At 41.3% G+C, this 26,114-nt stretch overlaps 1 protein-coding gene across 3 annotated transcripts in view; it reads left to right on the top strand.

Annotated features, from left to right (window-relative positions):
• AFF2 (AF4/FMR2 family member 2) overlaps positions 1–26,114 on the top strand; it is a 635,691-nt gene that overhangs the window by 433,145 nt on the left and 176,432 nt on the right. For all 3 annotated transcript variants that reach the window (XM_019521659.1, XM_019521658.1, XM_019521657.1), the window contains one exon: positions 15,710–15,754. In XM_019521659.1, the coding sequence (XP_019377204.1) occupies positions 15,710–15,754 (45 nt within the window). The remainder of the gene's footprint in view (positions 1–15,709; positions 15,755–26,114) is intronic.

The following is a 26,114-nucleotide window of genomic DNA, read 5'->3' as shown; positions in this document are numbered from 1 at the left end:
AGGCACAAATCTCGCCACCGTGAACCCTGTGTAAACCAATGCGCTGTCCTTTGCCTGACTGCAGATACTCAGCTTGTGTCTCGGTGTTCACAGGATTGCCCGAGCCACGGCAGAATGAAAATGAACCAGAATCTCATCAGATTTTGCTACTGCGGTTCCAGCCCCGTGGGCGGCCATAAAACTGACACGGATCAGGTCAATTTCACCGTGCTGTCCTTGGGGAAAACTGAGGACCAGGAGCGGCTTTCACCGAAACCATGCACTGGGGAAGGTAGTGCCAGGTGCAGGTAGTAGGAGTCCCCAAATATAAAGATGAGGGCAGACCCTAGAAAGTCCTTTCACCTTCCCCCAGGGTTTCCAAAATGTGATCTGTGAGGTCACCAGTCCACAGATGGCATCTTTGGAGTGCTCTCAATTAAAAGTTTGTCAACAGTGTGCTGGGATTCATGAGCGTGTTCATAGAGGGCTGTTGTGACAAAAAGTTCGGCACCCAGAGCTTTACCCTTTTTTGGAGCAGCAAGGAGGATGTGGAAACAGCAGAGGCATAGCTGGGCAGCTCCATGCCTTGGGCAGCCCTGTAATGCCTGGGGCAGTGCCAGCTGCCATCGTGCTGATGAGCTGCCAGTGCAGTCATAGCTATTTTTGCACCCCCTCAAAGGCAGTGTCTGGGGTTGCTGCCCCAGTTGCCCCCCTTAGTTACAATACAGGGAAGCAGTGAGGTATTCACTCACTTGTCTTTCCAGGAAGTCCTGGACTGGCTTCTTGCAAAATGCCAGAGGTGAAATGGTGAAGAGCTATAAGCTATGAAGTTGATATGAAGGATGGAGCCTACAACCAGGGTTCAGAAAGAGCATTATGGCAAGGGTGGGTGAGACAACACAGATAATTTTCACCCTAGACAGTCCTGGTTCTCAAACTGATAAGTGATGGGCAAACACTGTGTTTGCCCAATGTGGCAAACCAAACGTGAGCACACACACATCGCTGAGTGAGAGAGATATAAATATATCAGTGATGTAAAGCAAACACATTACTGAAATAGGGAATTCCAGCTAGTTGGCTAATGTCTATCTATTTTTGTGCTACAATTAATAATGCCATTACTGTGATTAAAATGATTGGATATTCCTTTAAGTGGTCTCTAGTTTAGGGCTTTGGCTGGTTTTTTTTTCTTGTTTGTGTGTTTTGCAAACACATTAAGAAAGTCTCCCAACTAATATGACAAAATGTCAAGTAAAATCCTGTTTCCTAAAGGACTGATGAGATCATATGCATATGACTGTGTGTTATCTTACAGTGACACATGGAATTAAGTCTTGGAGCTTTATCACCTGAGAAGACATCATTATGCCAACAGTTTCTCCCCGTCAGCCATTCAAAACATGACAGCTTTCCCCCTTCAGCCAGTTAAAACAAGACTATTTTTTTTTTGTACCAGCCAATCAAAATTTGGCGGTTTGTTCATTTTGCAGAGTTTCTTCATTTCATTTTGTGCAGTTTTCTAGGCTAATTTGCAAACATTAAGTTAGTCACACTGGAAACAAGACCCCCTCACTTCCCAAGGAATCTGCAGTCCCCATGAACTCTAGGCCTCTGGGTCGCTGGTAGAAGGAAAACTGACCCTTTCCATCGTCCTGATGAAACAGCCAAATGCGAGTACGTAACATATGGGGGGGCTCCTAGAACCGAGCAGTACTTGCCATAACGATGCCTATTTGGTGACACTGAAACATTTTGCCAATATTTGTCCTTGTCACCACATTTTAAACAATTCTGAGAAATTATGAAAACACGGTAAGTGCCAAGGGCAGCATTTTCAAAATGATACATTTCAACCTTCCCATTTGCAATGGTTCTTGATTTCAAAATTCCCTTTGCTCTTTGAAAACTAGAGGGGGGAGGAGGATTTGAACCCTAATGAGGACAATTCCGATTCGTCAGAACAAAACTTTCCTATTTATGGGAAAATATATTTTTCCCCACAAAATTTTGATTTGTTGAAAAGTTAAGGAAAATTACAGGTTTGTTCCAGACCAGTTCTCCCCACCCCCACCAGCAATTAAACAATGTACCTTCTACTTTTACCTAGTACTTCTCAGGAGCCACTGACTCCCAGGCCTGCGATCAGATAACCAGGCTAGTATACAAGCCTAGTAATTGGTTGTGCCAGTAGCGGTAGAAGTATGCGGTGATGCATTTCCTCACCCTTCAGTCCTGCGTTATCAGTGGGAGCGTGGGTTGACCCAGGAGTTGCAGAACCCGTGCAAGAAGGTGGTCTCCAGGTTCTTGGCATCATAAAGCTAACCTCATCCCTACGAGGATGGTGCTTGGTGCTGCAGCCTTATAATTGGAAAGTAGGAGTGTGTGGTGTGACAGAAGACTGTCCCTCATTAACCCTTTTTGGTTTTATATTCTCTCTCTATTCATTTTTCATCGACCTGGGCGGAGATACATGCCTAATGTCATCTGCCTTCTTTTGGTTTTGTTAGACTCAAAGAGACCACCTGTGTCCCTCGACCTCCCATAGCAGCAGGACGGGGAGCATCTGCCAGTCCCCAGTAACTTTATGACTGCAGACATGATGTATGCTTCAAACCTTAGAAGTCTTGGCACAAAGGGGTAAACAGTGTCTTGTTCGGGGGGCCGGAGCCTGTAGGGACCACATCACTGCTTCCAATGGCACTGACTCGGGGGAAGGTGAAAAAAGTAGTAGCTGCTGCCACAGCTGCGCAATCGTGCCCGGGCGGCACCTGAAAGTCACTGCCGCCTCCATGATTTGCAGCTCCCCAGGCACCCAGTTGACGTCTGTACCCCAGAATCATGAACCCCACTTGTCTTCGGTTCCCAGCCACTTACAGGCTGGCTGTTTGTCGTACAGCCAAGACCGGGGCTTTGCTTTCCTCACTCAAGCCTTCAAAATGGGACTTAAATGGGATTTAAGTGCTGCATAAGCCTTCTCATCACTGTGTACAAGAGTGAGATTCCCCCAGAAAGAACAGCTTCTTGAAGGGTGTCAGCTCTGGAATAAGCTACCTTGTGTTTTTTGATATTTAGCTGCTTGTTCAATAAAGGCAAGTCCTTTAAAGGGAGCCCCCATGGATGACAGAGGCATGCTGACAATAAGCTTATTGGCTTGTTAGGTCAGCCAGCAAACTGATGCTGCGAGGCCCTTAGTGTTTAAGAACAAAAGCAAAACATTTCTGGGAGCTTGTTGCTTCACAAAGCTGCAAACTCATCCCCAAGCTGCACTTTTTCACCCTGAAATGCTCAGTCTGTCAGGCCTGATTTCAGTTATAAAAAGGAAATAATAGGAAAAAAAGGTCAGACCATTTACTGCAGATTGACATTTACAGCTAGTCAGGAATCTCCATTTGTGTACAGCTTCACATGTGCACGTAACTCCTTCCTCCTGGAGATCTCAAAGCACCTCCATGCATTAAACCCTAAGGACCCCACCTGCCCTGGTAAGGCTCGTCCTTTTTTATAGGTGGAGCAAGGTCGCAGTGGCTCTCAGAGGTTAATTGATTTGTGTAAGGCCACATCAGAGCCAGGTCTTAGAGCCTCGCACCTCTGCCCGTTCCTACGGCTCCAGAGTTACTCGTCTATTTTAATAAATGATCATTTGTCCAATTATTAGACATAAAATATGTTTTAAAGAAAATAGTATTTTATAGTTCCTCTGTAAAATGTTTATAATAGGGCTTATTGTCCCATTGATGCCACTGGTAACATTGGGAGTTGCGGTTTGATGGCAGGATGTGTGGATTGGGCACAGTATTGTCATCTGTAGCTCCACAGCCATAGTTCAGTAAGAGGTATCTGAAGTGTGGGCGCTACTTGGGATGGGCGGCACAAATGGAATGACTGATAAAGGTCTGTAGTCCATGCAGGAATGAAAATGAGTGACAGTCTATAACGGTGTGGGTTGTAGCCGTGTTGGTCTAAGGACATAGGCAGACATGGTTCTTTGGGTAAATCCAGCATCTTTAATTAACCAACTAAAATAATTGGAAAAATTCTTCTTTGTGGTACAAACGCCCTTCTTCAGGCTCAGGAAGTCTGCAGTTGGAGCAACTGCAGACTTCCTCAGCCTGAAGAAGGGTGCCTGTACCCGAAAGCTTGCAGAGAAGAATTTTTCCAGCCATTTTATTTGGGCTAATAAAATGTATTGGATTTACCTAAAGACCCTTGTCTCACAGTCTTTAGGGCGTTACATGCTTTTTGGCCATAAAGTTGAAGAAGAAAAGAAATGCAGGGAGAAGGAATAGCCACATACGTAGACAGTCATGTACACATGCACACACATGTGCACATGCCAGTCTTAAACGAATGCAGCTGGCAGTGCCTCAGACAGGGATTTGAACACAGAAGTACTGACTTGGAGATACAAATAGTGCCAAGCAAATGCCTTCCAAAGGTGAAGAAAGACGATTAATATCTTTGTGACACCCCTCTGCTATTATATTATCCTGTTTTTTCTGAGCTGCATTTCTTATAGGTTAGATCTGTGATCCATAATAGTTGCCAGTTGTCTACTTGCCTTAACAGTGAACTGAGAAACAAGATCACTTCTTCTCAATGAAACACAGCGCTCGCCCACATAATACAGTCTTTGGGGTAAACCTTCAGTTGCGGTGCTTGGCAGCGTAACTGTTCAGCTCCCATTAACATTAATGGGAATCGCATGGCTAAATCCCCACGTGTCATGCTGAATATTTACCTCTTATTGTCCCTGTTTTCATATTACCATTTTCTTTCCATTGCTCATACATCATTGCGGTGTTATTCTCAGCGCCTTGAATTAAGGGGCTAATATTCTGGCATTAGGGATTTAAGAAACTGCGCACAGATAGGGATGGAGTATAATTTATAGAGGAGATAAAACTGTAATCTTGAAAATGTTGATAGAATAGCATATCATTGTATAATAGGTGCTAGATGCCATTTAGAAAGAAAGGCCTTGTAGCATCCGGATAAGATGCCGAGCGTTGTTTTTCAGGCTCACCAGTAAAATGAAGAAAGAAGACAGTTAGGATTTAATGAAACATGTCGTAGAAGTGCACGTAAATGCTTGCTTAGATAGTTTAGAGATTAGTGCCGTAATAATAAATTGTTGTTTATAGGGGACGTCCTGCCCGAAGACCTCTGGGCAATGCAAAAAAAGAAAGGAACAAAGGATTTACTGGGAATTGTCTCACTCTGATGGTGATGTTATTTCAGATGCAGAAGTCCCCTTTGCTTTTATGACAGTCCGTTTGTGAAGAAAACAGGCTTTCAACTGATCCGTTAGAGTCATGAATGACTCTTCATAGTGTAATGCATATGGGTAGGTTTATTTATCTTGAGTTTGGAGCTTTTACGGATTCCAGCTATACGTCTTCTCTACAAATCTTGTTTTTCTGCTTATGGCATCAGTCAGAATAAATGGAGGCAGTGGAATCTGCCAAGGCGGCTGTAGGGAATTTCCCTGAAGTGTCCCCCGTCTCCTAATATATCAGTGTCTCTTCTTGTCTGTTTTTGATGGGGTCCAGCAGCAGGTCAACATCCTTAGGTAAAGAAAGGCTTCCTGAAGTGAGCAGCAGTCACCGAAAGTAAATTAATGGAAGTCGGCATCTGCTGATCTCTTTGACAATAAGGAATTTTCCCTGCCAACATTTAGAAACCATTGGAAATGGTCTCCATTGGAAACCAGATTTCGACTTTCTGCCCTGGGCTGCCAAAAGTATTTCAGCAGAAAATGGTAAAGTAAGTTGAACTTTGAATTATCATTTCAATGACTGTCTATTAAAATGGAGTAATGCTCTGGCACTGCACCTGTGAGGCTTTGGCTTGCATCTTGCAGAATAAAAATCTGTCTGCTTTGGCAGCTGAAAAGGTCACAAGTGCGACAATGTCAGGTGGTTTTAGCCCAATCCAGATTCTCGATTAGGAGGTAGATGTTGAAGTGGTTTGTTGCTGGATATCGTTGCCGAATCAGGTCACACCGGCTTTTATAAATACATTTTTATTTAGATGCAATCAACCAAATTAAGCTCAGACTGTCGCATTCTTCAGCTCAGCTCAAACTTTGCTTACGGAGCTGGAATAAAAAATGAGCCAAATGCAGTTTGCATTGTGTCGATCCTTGTGGAGCTTTCAGCGGTTTCCTACTTTCGTAAACTCGATTGATGCCAATAGAGTTAATGCTGATTGACCCAGGTACGATGGAAAACGGATTCTGGCCCAGAAAGTCTGAAGTTCACCACAAAAATACACTCGTGTACTCAAACACAGTTGTCACCCACAGTTGTATATTTTAAAATCTATTTTACTTCTGAATTTTCACTAGGTGAAAGTTTAAGATGAGTGTATCTTTTTGTTAAATCGTGTAGAACAGGGAAAGGATCACTTGTCCCAACGGCTTCAGGTGGACATCTTGACTGTTCTTTAGGGTTCAGTTTAAAGAAGACAGATATTTCTATAATGTTCCTGCTTCTTTGAATATGTGTACGTATATGCAGACGTTCGTATAAATATTTCTCCCTGAGACTTCCCCCCAGAAAGCCAGATTGTGCTAGCAGACGTTAGGGTTGGCATAACTGGTGATCTCTGTTTATATACCGTGTGATCGAACACATCCGGGAGACTGGAAAGCTGGTTAACAGAGCTGCAGAGCCCTTTTGCTGCCTTTCTTTTGCCCCAGTCTCACTTCACATGAACATGCCTTGTCTGTGCCAGGAGGCCTTGGTGATTCCCTCCGGTGTCCGCTTGCAGATTTTCTTTGCACGTGCAAAAAAGTACAAGTTTGAAAATCAGCTGTTATGGTCAGGTGCATAAATTACCTTGTTTTAGTCGATGCTCTCTTGCAGCCTTTTAAATAAGTGGCCATTTATGCCAGGTCCAGCACCAGGATGCGTCTTTGTTTTATTTATTCCCTTTTCCTTTCAAAATGTCTTTTTTTTTTTTTTTAAGGGTAAATAAACCCCAGGCTCCACGTGACTGTGATGCAATGCAAGGCCTGATGGAACTGTACATATATTGTAAAGATTAATTGGCATGCAGTTAGGCCTCATAAAGCATGGTATGCCATGCATTATCCTCTTTTGCCTTCCATTTACAATGCGGTATCATTCACATTGTGGCATCAACTGAGAAAGAGCCCAAGCAGCAGGCTGAGCCTCCAGAGTGACCTGGCCTTGGGAGAGCAGAAAGATTCAGCTGGGCCTTAATTATGGGGCAGACGTAGCAGGGTCTTGTCTTTCTCTCGTAACTGGATAGGAATGGCCCCTGGGGCCCTTAAAACCACAGAAATATCTTTTATTTGTTCTATTGATTTTTCTGCCAACACAAAATAGGTAGCGTGTTGTCATATTTTCAGCTAAAAGCGATGGAATTCAACTCCCGTTTTAAGAAACACTTTCTTCCATGCAAAGATCTGGGGATTTTATTTTTCATTTTTTTGGATTTTTTTTTTGAATGAAGCTGGGTGGGAAGATGATGTGGTAGCAAGGCTGATAACAAAGTCAGAGAGGCTAAATGCTGTGATTGAGAACCATTATTTATAACTGAACAAAGTGGTAATTTTGCAACTATCACATCTCAAATATGTGACTATTTTCGTGTAATAAAACTATTACGCTGTAACTGTTTACTTATCACAAGACCATTATGTGATTGATGACCTGAAAATGGAGGTTATCTTTCAATTCATTTGAAATGCAAACTGACTAGAAAATCTATAGCTATTGTAGCATATTTTTAAGCAAAATCAGGCACCTACATTGACCTCCTATTTACATTTCTTTGAGAAGAGAAATCACATAAAAGCTATCAAGAAAAGCATTTCACAGCAGGCAAATTAATTGGTTTTACTGTATTTGAATGGAGGGTTTGTCAAATAAAACATGCCATGACAGTTAATAGTGTCATTTAGAGGCAGAAAATTATTGGCTTATTTGTTATTGGATAAAAGGAAGGCAAACACTTTGTATTAGGAAGTTTTAATGTGTTTAAAATCCTCATTAGGGATTTATGGACATTCTTGCTTAGCATAGCGCCTCATTAATTTGAGGCTAAACAGTTACTTCTGTGTTTCAATTCCAGTGGTTCCCCCCCCCCTTTTCTTTAATTAGATCTCGCATTAGAGTTTGGTCTCTACACCAGTGGAGATGTAGAATTAATTAATGTGATTTATAAATCTAATGGAAGTGAGTTATTCTTAGATATCTTTTTATTTTAGTGAGCAGTTAAACCTCACGTACCATAAGTGCACAAAGATCTGAGAGATTTCAAAAGCTTAATAAAAGTATGTGGCTTCTGCATTGAATACATTTAGCAATGGCCCTGGCATTAATAAACCAAAGCATTTTAATAGGAAATGTAAGTAATAGGGGAGCGGTAAAGGTCCCGTTCAAATTCAGATTTCCTTTGTTATAAGTTATATACTGTCCAAAATGTGCTATTTCACCTCCACATACGTGGGGTAATAGTGTCATCCAGTGGCAGTTGAGATAATCATATGTTTTAGTATTTAATAAGGGCACCACCACGCTCTCTAGATGGGTGGAATTAGGATTAATTCCTCATAAATATGCAAACAGTTCCATTGTTTTCACATCCCTTGTATTGGTCTTTCTTTTTATCAGCAATTTTTTTCTTGTATTGTCAGCTATTAAAATATTTGCAAGATATGTGTGTCAACATGGGCACCTAGCCATTAATAGTTAAACTGTAGATGTTTCCAAAAGATTGTTTTGTTTCCGAGCATGCAGGCCCATGTTTTTTGCCCTTTGACTTGTGGCTTTCTATTATAAGAAGGCAGTTGGAAAATGTAATTTGCAAGTCACGACTATGGTGAAGAGACATACGAAAATGACTAATTTGCTGCAACCTTCAAGCAATTAATTTGGGTCCCTGCATTGTCCCTGCAGCTGCGTCTTTGCAAACTGCTATAAAAAAACCCAGGAAGTGTTCTTTTAATGAGGATATTCATACCTGCTCAACAGCAAACAAACAGGCTAAACCTTGCCCTGTATTCATGTGGCTATATTTAAGATATATCAACACAAAAGATGTTTTGTGTTGAAAAAAATAAAATGAAATGATACAAATTAAAAAAAAAATTCACAACTCCGAATACATTCGGTCAAATAGTGTTTAAGTTGCACTGATGCAGCTTCAGCAACATCAGTAGAGGTTTCCCCACTGTCATAAAGAGCGCCATCTGATCCATAATATTCCTGGGTTTTCCACTGGAACTTTACACGCATGAGCCCTGCTTTTGATTTCACTCGTATTGGTCTGTATCAGGAGTTAAGTTAGTTGAAGTCAGTGGATTCACACGAGTACAAAGAGGATGGAAATGAGATCAGAATCCAAGTCGCATCAGATTGAGCCATTTTACTTTGCTAGAAGTAAGGCCTCAGAAAAGGTCAAATTTGTCCCAGACCTACATGGACTTTGATGGCCACGTTCACCTCTCACTTACGGCACTTTACATTCATGTAAAAGTTCATTTACTGAAGTCCCAACTTCCGCACTGTTATATTTGTTGTACAGCACTATAAGGGGAGACACAGACCCTGAATCTTTACATTTGGCACACTGTGTGTTTTGCACTGCTGGGGGGTCACAGAGTCTGTTGGTCTGGCCTTATCATTTAAAAAGTACAAGTGCAGAAATCATCTTAGGTCGATATACCTTTTATTATCAGTTGGTAACAGCTTTTTATCTTCAAAGGCAAAGTGAAAATACAGGAGAATGGGTTAAATGAGTGCATATAAATATAGAATTGATTATCAGTATTACTGTTATCCTGTGAAGGAGCTTGCATGATATACTGCTCACCAGAGCTAACTTCTGCAGTAGTTTTCTGTTTGCAAGCAAAAACAACTTGTGTTCCAGGAAGCAGAAGTTTTTGGCCAGAACAAAACCACAAGATGACAAATGCGCCTTTGTTTGCCTCTGAGCAGTGTGATGGTCCGTCTGATAATCAGATCTGATTGTAGAAATGATCTTCCAAAACTACGCCATTCAGTTTCCATCGATAAATTGTAATTCCTTCTGATTCTGTTCTCTCTTGTTATTCTGCTTAGTTGATAGAGACAGTGATTGGAGATGAGTATGTCATTGCTTCTGTGTGAAAAATTAAAAGGCTGGTAGCTTGAATTTCTAGTGAAGAGACCGCTGAAGTTAGTGGGCATCTTTCTAACACTTTTATGACCTTGAATCAGGTCATAAAATTGCTTTGCTCCCTAATTCATATGAAGCGAGAGTAGAGGCCAGATGCTTCTCTGAGTTACACTGACACAACCCATTGACCTCAGTCAAGTTTGCACCAACTTAAGTAACAATAGAACTTGGTTCAATAATTGGCATTGCTCAGATTTTAGTGATCTTGGATATTTGGCATAACTTTTCCATGGAATAACTTGTATTTCAAGGGATAGCAGAAAGGCTGCTGTCTATGTTCAGATTTCAGGCATGACTTTAATTGCATTTTCTTTTTAATGTTTCTTTTAATGTAGATTTTTCACTGACTTTTTAATATACTTCAAGGAGTTTTAAGGGGTGAAATAATGTGCAGCCTAGTCTTTCATGGTATTTAGGTTCCTGGGTGGCAGAGGCACAATAAGAAACCAACATACTTGTTTTATTTGGGACCCACAGATGACTCCTTGGGGAATTAATAACCCTGAAAAATATAAACACTTATTTAAATACCAAGAGGGTCAGCTTTATGTGGATTTAGTAGAATACCACCATAGTTGGCTCCATTCAGTTGCCGCAGACCCCAAATGCACAGTTCTGTTACACATTGGTGCTGACCTCACGGAGATCAGATATACAAAAAGGAAACAACTTTTAACCATCATTATTCAGTTTTTGCTCTTTTGCTGTACCGATTTGTACCTGTTTGCACTAAACAGAATAAGGGAAAGCCAGGAAAGGCCCAGCTCTTCAGTTTAGCCTAGCATCTATTTCAGGCATCTTTAACAGGAATGATCCTTTCCGGACCAAAATGTTAATGACATAAGGAAATATATGGAAGGACTAAATTGTAAAGCAGCCTGGGATGATTAGTACAGTGGCCTCTGTGCAGTAGTATTAAATTCACCATTCATAAATGTAAAGCAATCCATGTCAGGAGAAGAAATATATACAGACACTAATTGAAGGACAGACTACCTTTACCAAAGAAATAAGTCTGAAAGAGGCTTAGGGATAGCTGTAGAGAGAAAGCAACTGTGAACTTGCCATGCAGTACTATTATGGAACGAAGGAAATCAAGATTTATGTTGCGTTATGTTTTATATTATATTATGCATGTTTTCAGTTCTGTACAGGAACATAGTCTTCATTTCGTTGCAGCTGGAATACTGTGTCTGGTCCTCTGAGTTTAGTAAAGATACAGTAAAACTGGATAAAGTACAAAGAGAAACAACAAAATGCTACTGTGCCTGGAGGGCATGACATAAGAAATGTACTATTTATCAGTAATGACCCCTACTTCTGCCAATCTGTCTTCATCGCTATGTAATTTTCTTGCTACATAACCAGATGCGTGTTTTTGGCTGAAAGCTGTTTGTTAACCAATCCATCATACTGGCACCTTGGAAGGATATGGTTGGATGTGCGCTTAGCGTTGGATTCCCCTCCTTACCAGATGAAACCCTCTTCTCTCCACCATGTCTGGGAACTGTGCTGTTCTTAGTACTGACTGACCCACTTTCCAGCACAATATTTATCGGCATAGAAGTGCCCTCCATTTGTAAGAGGTGTTGCAGGAACTGAAGGCATTCTTCGACTTCGGCTTTTCCTTTACAGTCCCCGTGTCACTACCGATTTGTTAGACTTTTCCTCTTCTCATCCTGCGGCGCATGCTAGAATTGATCAATCAAGGGCCAGGCAAAGATCTTCTCATGCCAGCAAGTGAGAAATCAATTTGTGCCCAAAAGAGTAAACAGCAACATGAGTTACGTCTCTCTGGAGTCCGAATAGGTTCCTTGATAAAAGATAAAGTGTCCGAAGTGGAGCTGCTGACGTACAGCAGGTATTCAAGCACACGTGTCTAGAGTGGGGTACTGTAGCCATTTAGTTTTTGAATGCTAGATGTTATTCAAAAGACAGGAGAATTGTTTATGAGCAGCTGATCCTGATGAAAAGGCAGTGCTATACTTCAGTCCCAGCAGAAAGATTATCCACTGCGTGATGGTGGTCACCAAACTTGCATGTGAATTTGCAGGACTCTGTGCTTTCTGGTCTCCCAGCAATGGGGTTCAGGTTGTTGCTGGTCTTATTCCAAAAAGTTGCCAGAATCCCACGTCGATAAACAGTGATTTGACGTCGTTGATTGGGAGCGGGCACGTTACAGAGGTTTTTCCATGTAGCGCAAACACAGTCTGAGCTCATGCAGGTTATAAATTGTTCTGAAGTCGAGTGGAGCCAAGGAACTGATGAGTGAATAAATGGCAGGTTAGACGAGCATTACTCATCAGAGATTGTAACAGTTCACCCACTGTCATTTGATCCCCGTAACGTTAAGTCTCCTTCCCCTTGATTCCTGGTTCCCTCCCCTCTTCGCATCCTGTTCCCCCACCGTTTAACCTTCTGCCATCCAAGGTGAACATTAAACCCTTTGGGGCCACATCGTCTAGGTGCTGTCTTCCACTTGTGAGACTGAAATGTGGAGAGACCCTTATGTATTAGTTTGTTTAAAGTGGAATATTTTGGCCATCTGACCTTTCTTTCTTCTTTTTTTTTTTTTTTGGCTGGAAGCAATCTTTTAAAGTAAACACAAAGTCTTTTGACGCAAAGGAGGTTTGCCAGATTAAAATGAAATTGGAAAATGAAGTTCAGTGTACCATGTAACTGTTGTGAAATCTTTTTGTTTTGATTGAAGTTACATTACCTCAGGACTTATGTCTGCAGCTTATGTAATATTAACTGTTCTTCAATCAGAAGTTCATGAATACACTTCAGACTGAGAAACGAGCTCAGGGTAGGAACTGCGAACAGTCGGGCTTTACTGAAACACAGTTCCTGGGATCTCTGTCCTGCTAAGTCAGGGCATGTTGTTCACAGAGTTGGCATGGCTCGGAAAGTGTCTACAAATCGGAGCCCAAAGGCTTGCCGTTTCTTTTTTTTTTTTTTAAAGATTATGGAAGAAAGAAAAAAAAATCACTTGGCAGAGCCCAAACCATTTGATTTTTATTAGATTGGGAGTGCAGTAGTTTTTCGTATGGGACATCCAGTCTTGATTAAACTCCTGGATGAATGTGGCAGTTTATTAATGCAGCTTCGAACACTAATTTGTTAGCGCACTGATGGTGGTGGAGGCTCTGAGTACGGCGCTTGCTGTATTTCACTCCACCCTGATGAATCTTCGCTTGGATCCTGCAACATGCCGTGGTGGGCTAGGCGCACTTGTTAGATGAGTGCAAGTGTTTATGGACAATTACCTTGCAATTTCTGATTCACACGTTGAAAGATCTTTTTTTGCTCAGGACAGACTAAGCTCCTGGTAGATTTGTGCTTTTCTAGTCGCTTAGCACGTGGAGCAGCAGTATGAATTTAGAAAAATGGTCTCTTGTCTTTAGAAATCCATTAATAGTAATGTACTGAAAGACGCTTACATTGATCTTCTCTGTGATATCCATGTTGTAATAATTATTCTTTTAATGTTTTGCATTAATCTAAATGTTTTCTACTCTGTGCCAGCTCCTGCTTGGGTCTCTCTGTATGACAATCACAGCACTTTGACATCTTGTATTACCTTAATACCAACAATTCAAAACAAAGCAGTGCCAAAGGGAACAAAAGTCCTGTCAGGTCATTAAAACCTCCTTTGCCATTAACACAATTAAATGGATGCATGGTCATTTAAAGTTATTAGCAAGTGTTGCCCGCAGACCCTGGTTGAGATCACACAATATCTAGTGGGTTTTATTAAACTAACATTGCACATTTATTATTATTGCCAAAGCATTGGCAGCTTACACATTGCTATGTGTTAGGAGGGTTGTGTCAAACCACGGAGAAGTACCGCACGCCCCTGAAGGCTAGCCGTAGAGGGGCACGGCTCAGACCTCGCAGTGCCGTGCAATGCAAATCATAATTGGGGCTGGGCAGGTGGGTTTAAATGGAGAGAGGGCTTTTGTGTACCGGAGTTCAGAGGCCATTTATGGTACGTGGAAAAAGAAACAGAATAAAGATCAGCTCAGATTGTAGAAGAGAGCAAGAAAATAAAAACCTAGTTCAAGTGAAAGGAAGAGGAGTAGGAGGAGAGGAGAGGTGTGTAACGGTGGGAAGTCCTGGAATTTTAAGATTATGATGTAAAAAAAAAAGGGGGGGAAACAGGATTGAAATTGAAGTCAATTAAGAACCGGACAGATGCAGACAAGATCCTGGAGTAAATTAAGCAAGCAGAATTACTCTGGACTCCTACCAGGGTTACTGAGAGCTGAATGTATCCCGTTCACATTTGGGTGTTTCTTGACCAAGATATCGAAAAACTGGAGGAACTGTTCAGAACAGAGCGGCCGCGTGATGAGGGAATGACTTATTAGGAAAGAGTTCAACGTACAACAAACACGAGAAGTAACGGGAGGAGTAACATCGTCAAAATATACCAATATACAAATAGGTAAAGAACACAAGGAAGTCCATGAATTATTAATGATAGGATAAGCAGCTGTATGTAGGCGAAAATAACATTTGCAAATTTTAGCCTACTAAAAGTGTCCGGAGTTCAACAAAACATGGATTAGTGTTTCAGAAGAAGTGGTAAAATTCCTGTTGTCTCCGAATACAAGAGCTAGATTGGACAACTAGATTGGGCACATGTGCGTGTACACACAGAGCACAGAGTAATTACTCCTAAGATCCTGAGAGGTGTAGGTGGTACAATTAATTTCTGGTATTTGAGGTATTTGTGTTATTTCTTATGCTTAGAGCGAGGAGTGGTGTGTTTGCATGCTAGCCGTATTACGCACGAGTAATATTTAAAGAACTGTGTTGTTAAGTGGATAGATTTAAGGGCACCCGGTCTGTGTGTAGATGTATTGTATCTTTTTGAGAGAGATGGAAGATCTCTCAAACCTCTCAAGATAGATGCCTATGTGCTTTTCAGGCTTTAGAGGATACTTAACCTGTAACAGGCCAATGAAGTGAGACGACAGAATCGGCAACCTCTCTTATAATCTAACCAGTGTTTTACTACAATACATGTTTAAGCTTTAAGAGTTGTCTGGGCTGTTAGCGTATTAAACTGTAGGATAAGATGCTTGATGATAACAGTTTACAGTAAACTGTTATCACTTCTGCCCTAAACGGCAGCATGCTGTAAGTTAAAGCATTCTTTGTGTTCTCACAGAACTGGATGGTGGAAAATGGTGGCATCTTCATCATTTCAAACATTTACCCAACAACCTCAATGCCAGATCTGATCTGTGAAGACATCAGTGTCCCATCATCTTTTCAAAGTACCATTTGTAACATAAAGAGTAGAAAAATAATCTTGAAGAAATGGGTCTTCCTAATGATTTATTCTGTTAATCGGGGAAATTCTGTTAATAATCATCAGTGGATGCAGCCTATTTGAAATTAAAATGTAAAATGGCCTGTGAGGTGTGGTTTAACAGATCTGTTTCGTTCGTAGTTACTAATAATCACCAAACGTTACATTGTCTGCCTGACTAAATGCTGCTTCTTGGTTTTTTTTTAAATCTAGGTTGGCCTTCCCAATGACTCCAGCTGTGTGGAAGAAATATTACGGGTGAGTTTACTCATTTGTTCTGTGTCCTTTCATAATTATAGTGCTATTATCTCATCTGGATAAACTATATGGCATTCATAATATTGTAGCTAAGTAAGAATATAGTGGTTGCTACCAATTCGAGAGACGCTGCAAAGTTTATTAGGCCCAAAATAATACTTACGATAGGGCCAGCCCTGCAAACCCTCAGTTCTAGCACTGCTCCATGTTCTTCCTTATCATTAGGCCTGACTACCTGTGCCTCTGCTCCCCATACAAGTGTTGCCGCTTGAGGCCTTTTTCCTTCTCCTATTCTGGAGTGGGATCCTGCAGTTCTCCCACCTGAAGCTCCTCCTGCCTACTGATTCATCCCATGTGGTAGCTGTGATGGCTCAGTAGGATTTCCTGTGTTTGAGCCCTTTAAGACATTCCTTTGGCCATCGTGATCAGTCCTTGGATACACTGACTTAAAACAGCCTTTTCAAATCAAATTATAGTTTGACCTTAACAGCAGAGAAATGACATAACAAGAAAAAGGTCTTACACATTCTACATGCATGTCTATCTTACCTAACGCTCAGAACGACTTATTTATACAAATAACCCAACGTTCAGCAACCGGGACGTCTGTCTGCACCTCCCAGCTCTCGACTGTCTGCCTCCGATGCTTCAAGAACTCAAGATTGTAGCCCCTCCAACGTTCGGTCTGTTAATTCCCCAGTTGATGACCCTCTGTTGGGAGGTCAGGGACCCAGCTGTGTATCTTAGTACTGTGGAGATAAAACCTCAAAGCAATTGACACCTGAATTGCTCCTTTAAGTCTCAGTGAGTAAAGGAGTATCAGAAATGTTTGTCCACTTTTCCATCTTTGTGCAAACTAATGCATGCCTGAAGGAACCGCTAGCAATGGGGTAGCAAATAACACTATAACAAGCAGAGGGACGTAGAATAGCCAACAGTATAGCCTTTTCCTCCATGTGTCGGGGGTGTTGGTTGTAGTCGTGTTGGTCTAAGGACATAGGCAGGCAAGGTTTTTTGGGCAAACGTGATATCTTTTATTAAACCGAAAAAATAGTTGGGAAAACTGTTCTTTGCAAGCTTTCAGGAACAAACACCCTTCTGCCTAGAGAAGGGTGTTTGTACCTGAAAGCTTGCAAAGAACAATTTTTCCAACTCTTTAGTTGGTCTAATAAAAGATATCAATATCACATTTACTCAAAAAAACCTTGTCTTTTCCCCTTTACAGTCCCAGCGATGCCAATAAAAGTATTCACGTAGGACTGGCCTTTTTCTGTGAACGTGGTATCTTTGGATGGAGTTAATGTCATTCTTCAATGGGCCTCTGTAAATAAATCAGTGCAGGAGATGAGCATTTGTGTGCAGTCCTGTGATAACAAACTTGTATGTGTGGGCACACATATGCATACACAATCGAGTAATAAATACAAGGAAGGAAATAAAATGTAGTTCCAAAGGGCATATTACGTGAAGAAGAGTGATGGACAGAAAAAAACTCAATGCTGGCAAATTATGAAAAATACTTTGTGTTCTTTTTAAATGTATTTCCCCATCTGTTTTGTTTATGTACTTCAATTATGTTTGTTAGCATAGGAGGAAGGAATTATTTTCTGGTGGGAAAGCAGTTATTTTCGGTAAACAGCATTTGAAAGAAGTGTGATGTAACTTCTTTCCAGGGATCAATCATCCAGGTGACAGTTTTAATGCACAAACTGCACTGTATAATCACATCACATAAAAGTGAAGGCACTAGTCTAATCAAGGGAGCCTGATCCTTTCCACCGACTTTAATGGGCTCTGAATCAAAGGTATAGGCTCTTGAGTAGCAATGTCATGTGGAATATAAGTCTGCTCTTACTTCTTGAGTTGGTCGATACCGATCAGTGGGGCTACTCTGCATGAACAAGTTGCAGAAGCCGGCCCTACACTATTAAGACCGAGGAAACTTCAGGCACTGCCCTAAGGAATAGTAGCTCTTGTTGCTTAAGGGCAAGTAGCTGGGTGTTGAAGAGGTGAACTGACCAAAGTCGTCCCAGCTTGTGCTTCAAGCACAAAGATTTCAGGGTCAGTTTAGTAAGGTGCTTCGGTGCATGCATAGTTTTAGGTATCTGAGTAATCCCAATGACTGTAATCTGGCCTTTATTTATTATATAAAATAAACTCAAGGGAAACTGAGGAAGGGAGGGGGTAAATAAAAGCTATTTTATTAGCCACTGGATTAGCCTCATGCAGTATGCATACAATCTTGCCATTGTATTAACCTCATGCAGCATGTTAAATTTTGCAGGCTAGACAAATAAGGGAAAAGAACGGATTTTTACTAAAGATCTCTAAAACGTCATCCTTCGCTCCAGCGGCGGTCCACAATCCGCACGTCTTTCCCTCAGACGCAGTCCAAAGGGCTCCTGTTTCCAAGGAAGCTCTGGATAACTACTGCGGGTGAGAAGAAAACTCTGTAGCATCTAGGGAGACCTGGAGGCAATTCCTTGCTCTGCCACTTAATCGTTAGGCCCAGATCCTCAAAAGCATTTAGGCCCCGTCACTCCCATTTAGGCACTTAGATGCCTCTCTGTGACTCAGTTCCTCATTTTATAAAATGGGAGTATCAATACTTTCCTCCCTCTCTGAGATGTTGTAAAGACAAGTGCATTATTGGGAGGTGCTCTGATTTTTACAGCAAATGCAATGTGGAGGTGCAGTGCGTGCTATGGAAGTACCCAAGGTAGATAGTGGTATAATAGCATGCAATTTGACCAATTGCAGGAGCGTACAAATAGCTCTGAAGCAAATTGGCCATATTTCGCTCTCGGCTGCCTGGCTGTAGCTCACACAAAAGGAGTTGCCTGCAGGGAACAGACAACTGGATTTGGCCTCAAATATTTGTCCATACCCTGCTTCGGATACACAGGTGTAAAGCCAGAACGGCACCATTGCTACGACTGCTTAGCAAACTGGCCATTTGTGCTTGGAGAGGAGTGGGACTTGAATGCTGCTGAAGTGCATTGGCTAACTGTAAGGATGCTCGCTCACAGGCTGCCAGTAACATGCCCATTTCCTGCCTGTTTTCTCATCGTCTCTGGAGAGCATTTTTTTTTCCTCCAGTATTTATTTTTTTTAATAAGGAAACTAAGCAACATAACTCAGTTTTGCCCCTAAGAAAGTCACAATAACTCTTGGGTTTTGTTTAACACACAATTTTGCATGCAACAGAGCAGTAAGCTAAAATCCATTGGTGCCTATACATGAGCAGGAAGGCTGATCTGACGCACTGTAATTACAGCACATCAGAGCAGACTCAGTTAATCGAGTTTGCTGGAGTGTGGTAATTACTGCGCTCCAGCAGACTCCAGTGTCTCGTGGATAGCGTCCCCATGCTTAAAAATGGTGGCAGGGCACTTTAGCTATAGCTCATTTGATGAGCTTTAGTTAAAGCACCCCCATCGCCATTTTTAAGCACGGGAACGCTGATACATGAAACGCTCCAGGCACTTTAATTAGAGCAGCTCTAGGAGCCCACCACCCCGGAGCATGTGTATAAACACACTATGACATCTGATTTTACAGAGTGCTTTCTTCAACTGAACGTAATTAATGCTTTTGTAAACTTAAGAGTTTGGGGATTCTTAATAGATGCTTAAAACATGAAAATGGTGCTTAATTGAGTTTGTGGACAAAACTTTCCAGGCAATGAGGGAAAAGATCCTTAGTCCATTTTGAATTCTGAGTCTGAGAGACAATTTCTGAGACACAAAATTTCACGGTGTTTCAGACTTCCTGAAACACTTAGCCACTTATGTCATCATGTGTAAGTGGCTGGAGAGCTGCTCATGATACCATAACTAAAGGTTAATGGTAGACCAGTCTCCTGTTGATTTTGCTTTTTTAACCACTGTGGCTGAGAAGGTTGTTAAAAAAAAAAAAGTCTGTCCTAAAACTAAAGCCACATTGTAAAAGTAATACAGTATATTTGCATTTTTTCAGGTTCCCAGCACGGTAAGTAGAGGGAGATAGTATTAAATAGGATATCCTCTGTTCCAAAACGTTGCTTACTCTTTATAGCCAACCTGATAGCTGCAAAAGAACAAATCAAATGAAATTCAAACAAACAAAATGTTTTCCCTACTTTATTCTCATTTTATTAACCTGGATTTAAATTAACCTGCCTCTTACTAGGCACAGCGGTTGAAAAATGAATTCATTAAAATATCGTGACACAAACGGAGGGAGAAAAAATAAGCATTGACATTTTAAATCAGCATTTGGGATTTACTGCTAGTGTCACTTAAGCCTCTGTGATTTACTGTTGTTCCTATTTATTATTGGTTTTGCTGTTACATTGTGCTCGGCCTGAGCATGTAACAAAACAGTTCCCATCTAAAAAGAGCTTAGATTTACAATAGGGGAGGTGCTCCTGATTTACACTGCAGTCGCCGAGAGGAGAATCGGGTCCGCCGAGCTTTGGCTTCCAGCACTTTGACTTTCCAAGTTTACCCAATATACTTTTCGAATCAGTCCCCAGTATCATGACGGGAAGCCAGTGGCTTCTTTCATTTACATGTGTGTAAATCTGTAGTAACACCCTTGACTTCAGTGTCTCATCCTATTACCTTTGGCATATCTGATGCCACTAGACATTTCCAGTACTTGCATAATTGGCACACAGTGACTTAGACGGCAGCTTCCCCATGCACACCTGCCTAAGGCTGACCGCAGTCCCACTAACATCGATGTGTAGTGGGGCAAATACCGTCCTGATTCCCGGTTAGCTCCTGAGCATCTCTTGGAGGTGTGCATGCGTGGCTGTTATACTCCTGCAGAGTACTGCAAGAGTCTCCTTTACTCTGCTTTAGGTCTGCCCTAGAAAAGCTCACAGGCTCTGCAGGGACTGGAGTCGATTTAAATCTGTACTCGCTGTAAGAATTACTCCACCCATGAAGAAATGCAGCCACTTCTGGAATGAAACAGGTCACAGCACAGAACAACATTACACCAGGGCTTAAAACAGGAAAAGAAGGATGCTTAATTCCAAGGAAATGCCATGAGGAATACCAGGCAGGCTGACTGTTAATTGCTTAAATGGAAATTGAGGGCCAGATCTTCAACTGGTGTAAATTGGAGAAGACCAAATGAAGTCAGGATCTAGCCCAGTGTGCTTAAAACAATCTTTTCCGTGTTGCTGAACTGGTCTTTTTTGAATTAAGTTGGCTTTTAAATGCCTCCCTCATAGAGGGAAAGAACTCTCTTAGATGTCTAATCCATTGTTGCACTGTGTCAAGTAACTAGATGTACTTCAGATATTATGTGGACAGCTGCAATATTAATTAAAAGCTTTCTAGTCTAGGAGCAAAACAAATCTGAAATATAATTTAGATTGTAATTAGTATAAAAATGACTGGAGTTAAATGAGCAAAGTCTATAATTTATACTGTCTTTTATTCTTCTGATGACTAGCTCCCATCTAATGACATTGGAGAATATGTAAATTGATCAGCAGGTGAAAATGCCCTTGACTGGGTAAATTATGTGTAGTATTACCTTTCTCATGCCAATTGAAAGCACTAATGGATTTAATATGTATCATCCATAGCTGAGGTGAGCTGTTCACCAAGCAAAATTAGCCTGTAACAGATATAGCCCATTATTTTGCCCCTCAGTAATTGTTTTCTCTTCTAAAATACAAACCAATGTTGAAGAACGATGCTAAACCTAATTATAATAATTGTAATTTGAAAAATACAGGTACGCTGTCCACTGTGGTTACAGATGCACTTAGTAGCTGACAAGCAGTTTAAATATTTTCATGTGGAATCTGGGGGTTTGCTGGGGAGGACATGATGTGAATTTAAAATGATTATACAGACGTCATTGGACAAGTGAATAACGAGCTGACTGGCCTAGTAAATCATGTGAACCTGTCAAATGTGGGAACACATTGGGGAGGAGATGATGTCAAATAACAGTAACTTAGCAACCTAGCATTTAGCTGTCCAGAGAATGAGTAAGAGTAGCCACTTTTAAATAGCTGAGTAAATAAATGAATCCCTATATGTCTTAGGTGTGCTATAAAAATAGCCCTGCACCGTATGTTTTGTGTCAAGCTGCTTCTTTCTCCTGGATAAGGTGATTTATTATTTCTATTGAAATGAAAAAAGGGATTGAAAAGCTAACCCACGTGTGAATGTGTATCTGTGCCCTTTGTACCTTGTCTGCCGTGCCGACTCTGGAAGCGTTCATTGAACTGGCAATAGCCTGCTTTGAAAACTACAGTGTATTACAACTCCATTTTTTTTTCCTTTAGACCTTGTTTATGTACAACAAAGAGTTTTATGGGTAAAAATAATCAATTTTTCAGAAATTCTGAAAACATTATATTGTCAGCTTCAAGAAGGGCATTTTCTCAGTGGAGGCAGAGCCAATTTCTGCTCTTGCATCAGGATGAATCAAGAGTAAGTGCCATTCACCTCATTTGAATTCTCTCCTGTACCCTAGCGTGCATCTGGGGAAGCTCTGCCTTCAGTTGTTGTGGTTGCTTCAGATGCTGTCGTTCACCCTCCTCCCCAAATTATACTGGGGTAAGGAGAGCAGCATTCAGCCCTATGGCTGTTGAGTGAGTAAGAGCCTCCTGCCTGAAGCTGAGCCCAGAATTTGACCCTGTAATAGGATTCTTCACATCTGTAACTGCCATTATGGCCAGCATATTTTTCCATGCCGAAGTTTTCCTCCTCATGTTGGCTGGCTGCAGTCTGAGTCTGATGGTGAAAATGCCAAAGTAATTCAGGCAGAAAAGGTTCTTTGGGTGAACCTGATATCTTTTATTAGACCAACTTAAATAGTTGGGGGGAAAAAAATTAGCAAGCTTTTGGGTTTGCTAAAAAAAATTTTTTTTTCCAATTATTTAAGTTGGTCTAATAAAAGATATCAGATGCACCCAAAGAACCTTGTCTGCCTATGTCCTGAGACCAACATGACTACAACCTACATCCCTGGAGTAATTCAGGTTAGTGTCAGTGAAGTCAACAGTATTACCTGGGCCAATTTTTGTTGTGCAGCCATCACACCAGTACTCTGTGGTCCCATTTTGCAGCTGGAGGGAGACAATGGTGCCACATTAGGACCCTCAGTTCCACAGTGGACCTCCCAAGGCAATAAAGACTAGCCTGGGATGCTGGAAGTTATATCTGACTGCACCAGACCAGTTCTCCTAGCAGCTGTGGCACATTGCAGCATACTAGCCATGCCCCCTTACAGGGTGAGTGCTCCTGGCAAGCCTGATCCTGTTGCTAGACTGCTGGACTCTTCTCAGCAGTGGCAGATGACAGAACAAAGAGCAACGGTCTCAAGTTGCACCGAGAGAAGTTTAGGTTAGATATTAGGAAGAATTTTCTCACTAAGAGGGTAGTAAAGCACTGGACCAGGTTACCCAGAGAGGTGGTGGAAGCTCCATCCTTGGAGGTTTTCAAAACCTGGCTAGACAAAGCTCTGGTCAGGATGATCTAGTTAGGGTTGGTCCTGCTTTGAGCAAGGGGTTGGCCATGATGACCTGAGGTCCCTTCCCACCCTAACTTCCTATGACTCTATGAATCCATCCTACTAGACTTTAGAGGATTCACCAATGTACAGGATACCACCCTGCGTCAGTCTGGTGACAGCCATGTAGTATAAGCATCTTGCTTCCAGCTGAGCCCTGCAGCAGCATGGAGCTCCATGGAGAAGCAAGTATTTTTATTTTTTAGTTTCTCAGGTGAGTACCACACGGCCTGTGCTGATCTCCATTCACCTGCAGTTACACTGCTAGAAACAATCAAATTAGTGTGAAGTTTGAGCATGTCTACACCACCTGAAGTGACTGTATTGTAGATGTGGCCTAAGTTTGCTGTGCTCTGTACGGAGAAGACCTAATGGAGTGGAGCGGATGGGCAGGGTCTGGCTTACCACGTGCGTAGCTGATGTAGGGTGCTCAATGAGAATGGCAGTAGTCTCTGCTCACCTAACAGGAACGTAGATGACAATAAAAGGGTACGTCCCCATCAGTATAGGCAGGTGAGATCTGATTCGGGCCCACAACAATTTTCACAGAGAGATTTGTTTGCATAATTGAAAATCATTAAACAAATTACTTGGTGATACACTTTGAAATGTAAAGACTGATAATTGCCCACGTCTCATCCCGCCTGTCTACACTGTAACAATGGGAAAGAGTGCACAGAAAGGCAGAGGGAGATTTCACTGTACCTGTTTCCAAAACACTGTTTGACTCTTGTTTTCTTATCTCCTTGAACATCATATTTTAACATATATTTTGTGGTGCCAAATTGAATTTTTGCCCATTTCAGTAATATTATTTAATTCCACTATCATTGCCAAGATTTAATATTGCTGCTAAAATTACTATAAAGTAAATTGGCAGCATCATGTTGAACACAGCATTGACTAGAGTTTGGCCATATGTTACCGCCTTGGAAGAGAACAAGAGGATTCTCATTTCTCAAATGAATGAAAATGTGCTAATTCTGTCCCATTTCCTGTTCTCTTCACCATGCCTTTGATACAAAAGGAGCCACTTTTCTGCTTTTTTTCTCTTTATAATCACCTCAGGAGTGATTTAACTTGGATTTTAATGCTTTACATGCTGCACATCCCTGCTCCCATTCAGTGCACTCAGCATCATGACAAAGATTGTAAGAAAAACAGAAAGCGGCACAAAAGAAGATGGTAAGACTGCAATTAGGGATGGGAAAACTGACTTAGGTGAAATAAGAACCAACCTGAGCCTTTGCACAGATTTCTAACTGAACTCAAACTATACATTTTCATAGAGTTTGAAAAAGTTTAAGTTACTTCATATATTGGATTTTTGAAATGCCACTAACTTTCCTAGTTCCGGAAACAACTGGAAGGAAAAGCTAAAATACTGTGGGAAAGGCCATTGATGGGGCTTTTTACAGTTGAGTGAAAACCTGAAGTGTACGGTAAAACTGCACAGCCATCTGACTCACAGGCCAGATTTGGGGATCCAGGGGGCATGGGTCTCCTTTTCCATGCACATAAATAAGGTATAGCTTGCTCAGATTCAATAGTTAGACTGGCAAGAGGAAGAGAAGAATCTGACCCAAAGGATCTGGAAGTTCAGATAAACTTTGAACTGTTGTGTGCTGATGTGAACCAGGAAGAACCAGGCTTCTGAATGCAAAGAAGTTTGACCATCGCAAATTGTAATGTTATGGTCCTTCACTAAAGCTATACCAAGTGCCCTCTGTCGAGTGCCTCAGGGACTGAATAAATATATACCATGAAAAACACTTACAGGAGCCTTTGAACATACTTTACATGCCTATCATGAGGTACCAGATCTCAAAATGACAGATAACAACAAGTTGTGTCATATAAGATATTCTAAAAAAGCTACTAAAGGCCGGAAGGCTCTATTACAAATACTAAAAGGAAAAAATTAAGACCAAAAAAAAAAAAATCAAGTACTACTTTAAAACATAGGTAGTGGAATTTTTCTCTGTTCTCAGATTAATCATTTATGTTATTCTATCATGTCCTGTCACAATGAAACATTGCAAATATGGGCATGAGTATTTAAACTGCTAGCAATGTTACCTTCTAGTTAAGTAGATTAATAATGTGTACTCTACATAACAAATTGCCTTAGGCAGAGAAGAAAGACATTGAAAACATATTAAAATTGAGTTAGGGTTTCTGAAATCAGTATTTACTTTAAAACAATTACGGTGGGAAATGAGAGAACCTACAGCATCTTCTGTAAGATCCCTATCTTACCAAACAGGGCCGTTCTTGCTCAGTCTTCATGGCAAGGACAGTGGGTTAAAAACAGAGCAGCGGTGATTGATGAAAGTCTGGGCTGGCATCGAGCTTGTAACTTAATGCACCTTCCAGAATCTTATCCCTAAATGTGCTTTATAGTCAGAGCTCCAATGATGGGATCTAGGAATCATTATTTACGATGCGGCCCAGAGTTCATTATCATGCAAAAGGAAAGCTACCTCTTGCCTTTTTGCAAGCACCACCAGAAGAGCAGTATGGAACCATCTCTTCCTCCACGTTATCCTATCTAAGCTTCTTTCAGATCTTCAGGTACCTACAGTAATAGATCCCTTAGTAGATCCCCACCTAAAGAGATCTCTGGCTAGAATGTAGTGCCTCCCAATGCTTTCCTGGAGTCCCACAAGACAGAAAGGATGGAGTTTGCAGATCTGTTATCCTAGGCAATAATGGCCTTACAATTTTAAAACTCAGAAGAAATCTGCAAGTTAGATGGGAAAACCAAAAGTTCAATTTGCAAGGAGCAGCGGGGCTTCACCTCCTTAAAAAAAAAAAAAAAAAAAAAAAAAAAAAA

This window comes from Gavialis gangeticus, unplaced genomic scaffold (assembly GCF_001723915.1).
Source record: "Gavialis gangeticus isolate Ggan-Ray unplaced genomic scaffold, GavGan_comp1, whole genome shotgun sequence".
Taxonomy (NCBI): Eukaryota; Metazoa; Chordata; order Crocodylia; family Gavialidae; genus Gavialis; species Gavialis gangeticus.
Note: the sequence above shows the minus strand (reverse complement) of the source record. Positions and strands in the feature narration are given on the sequence as shown.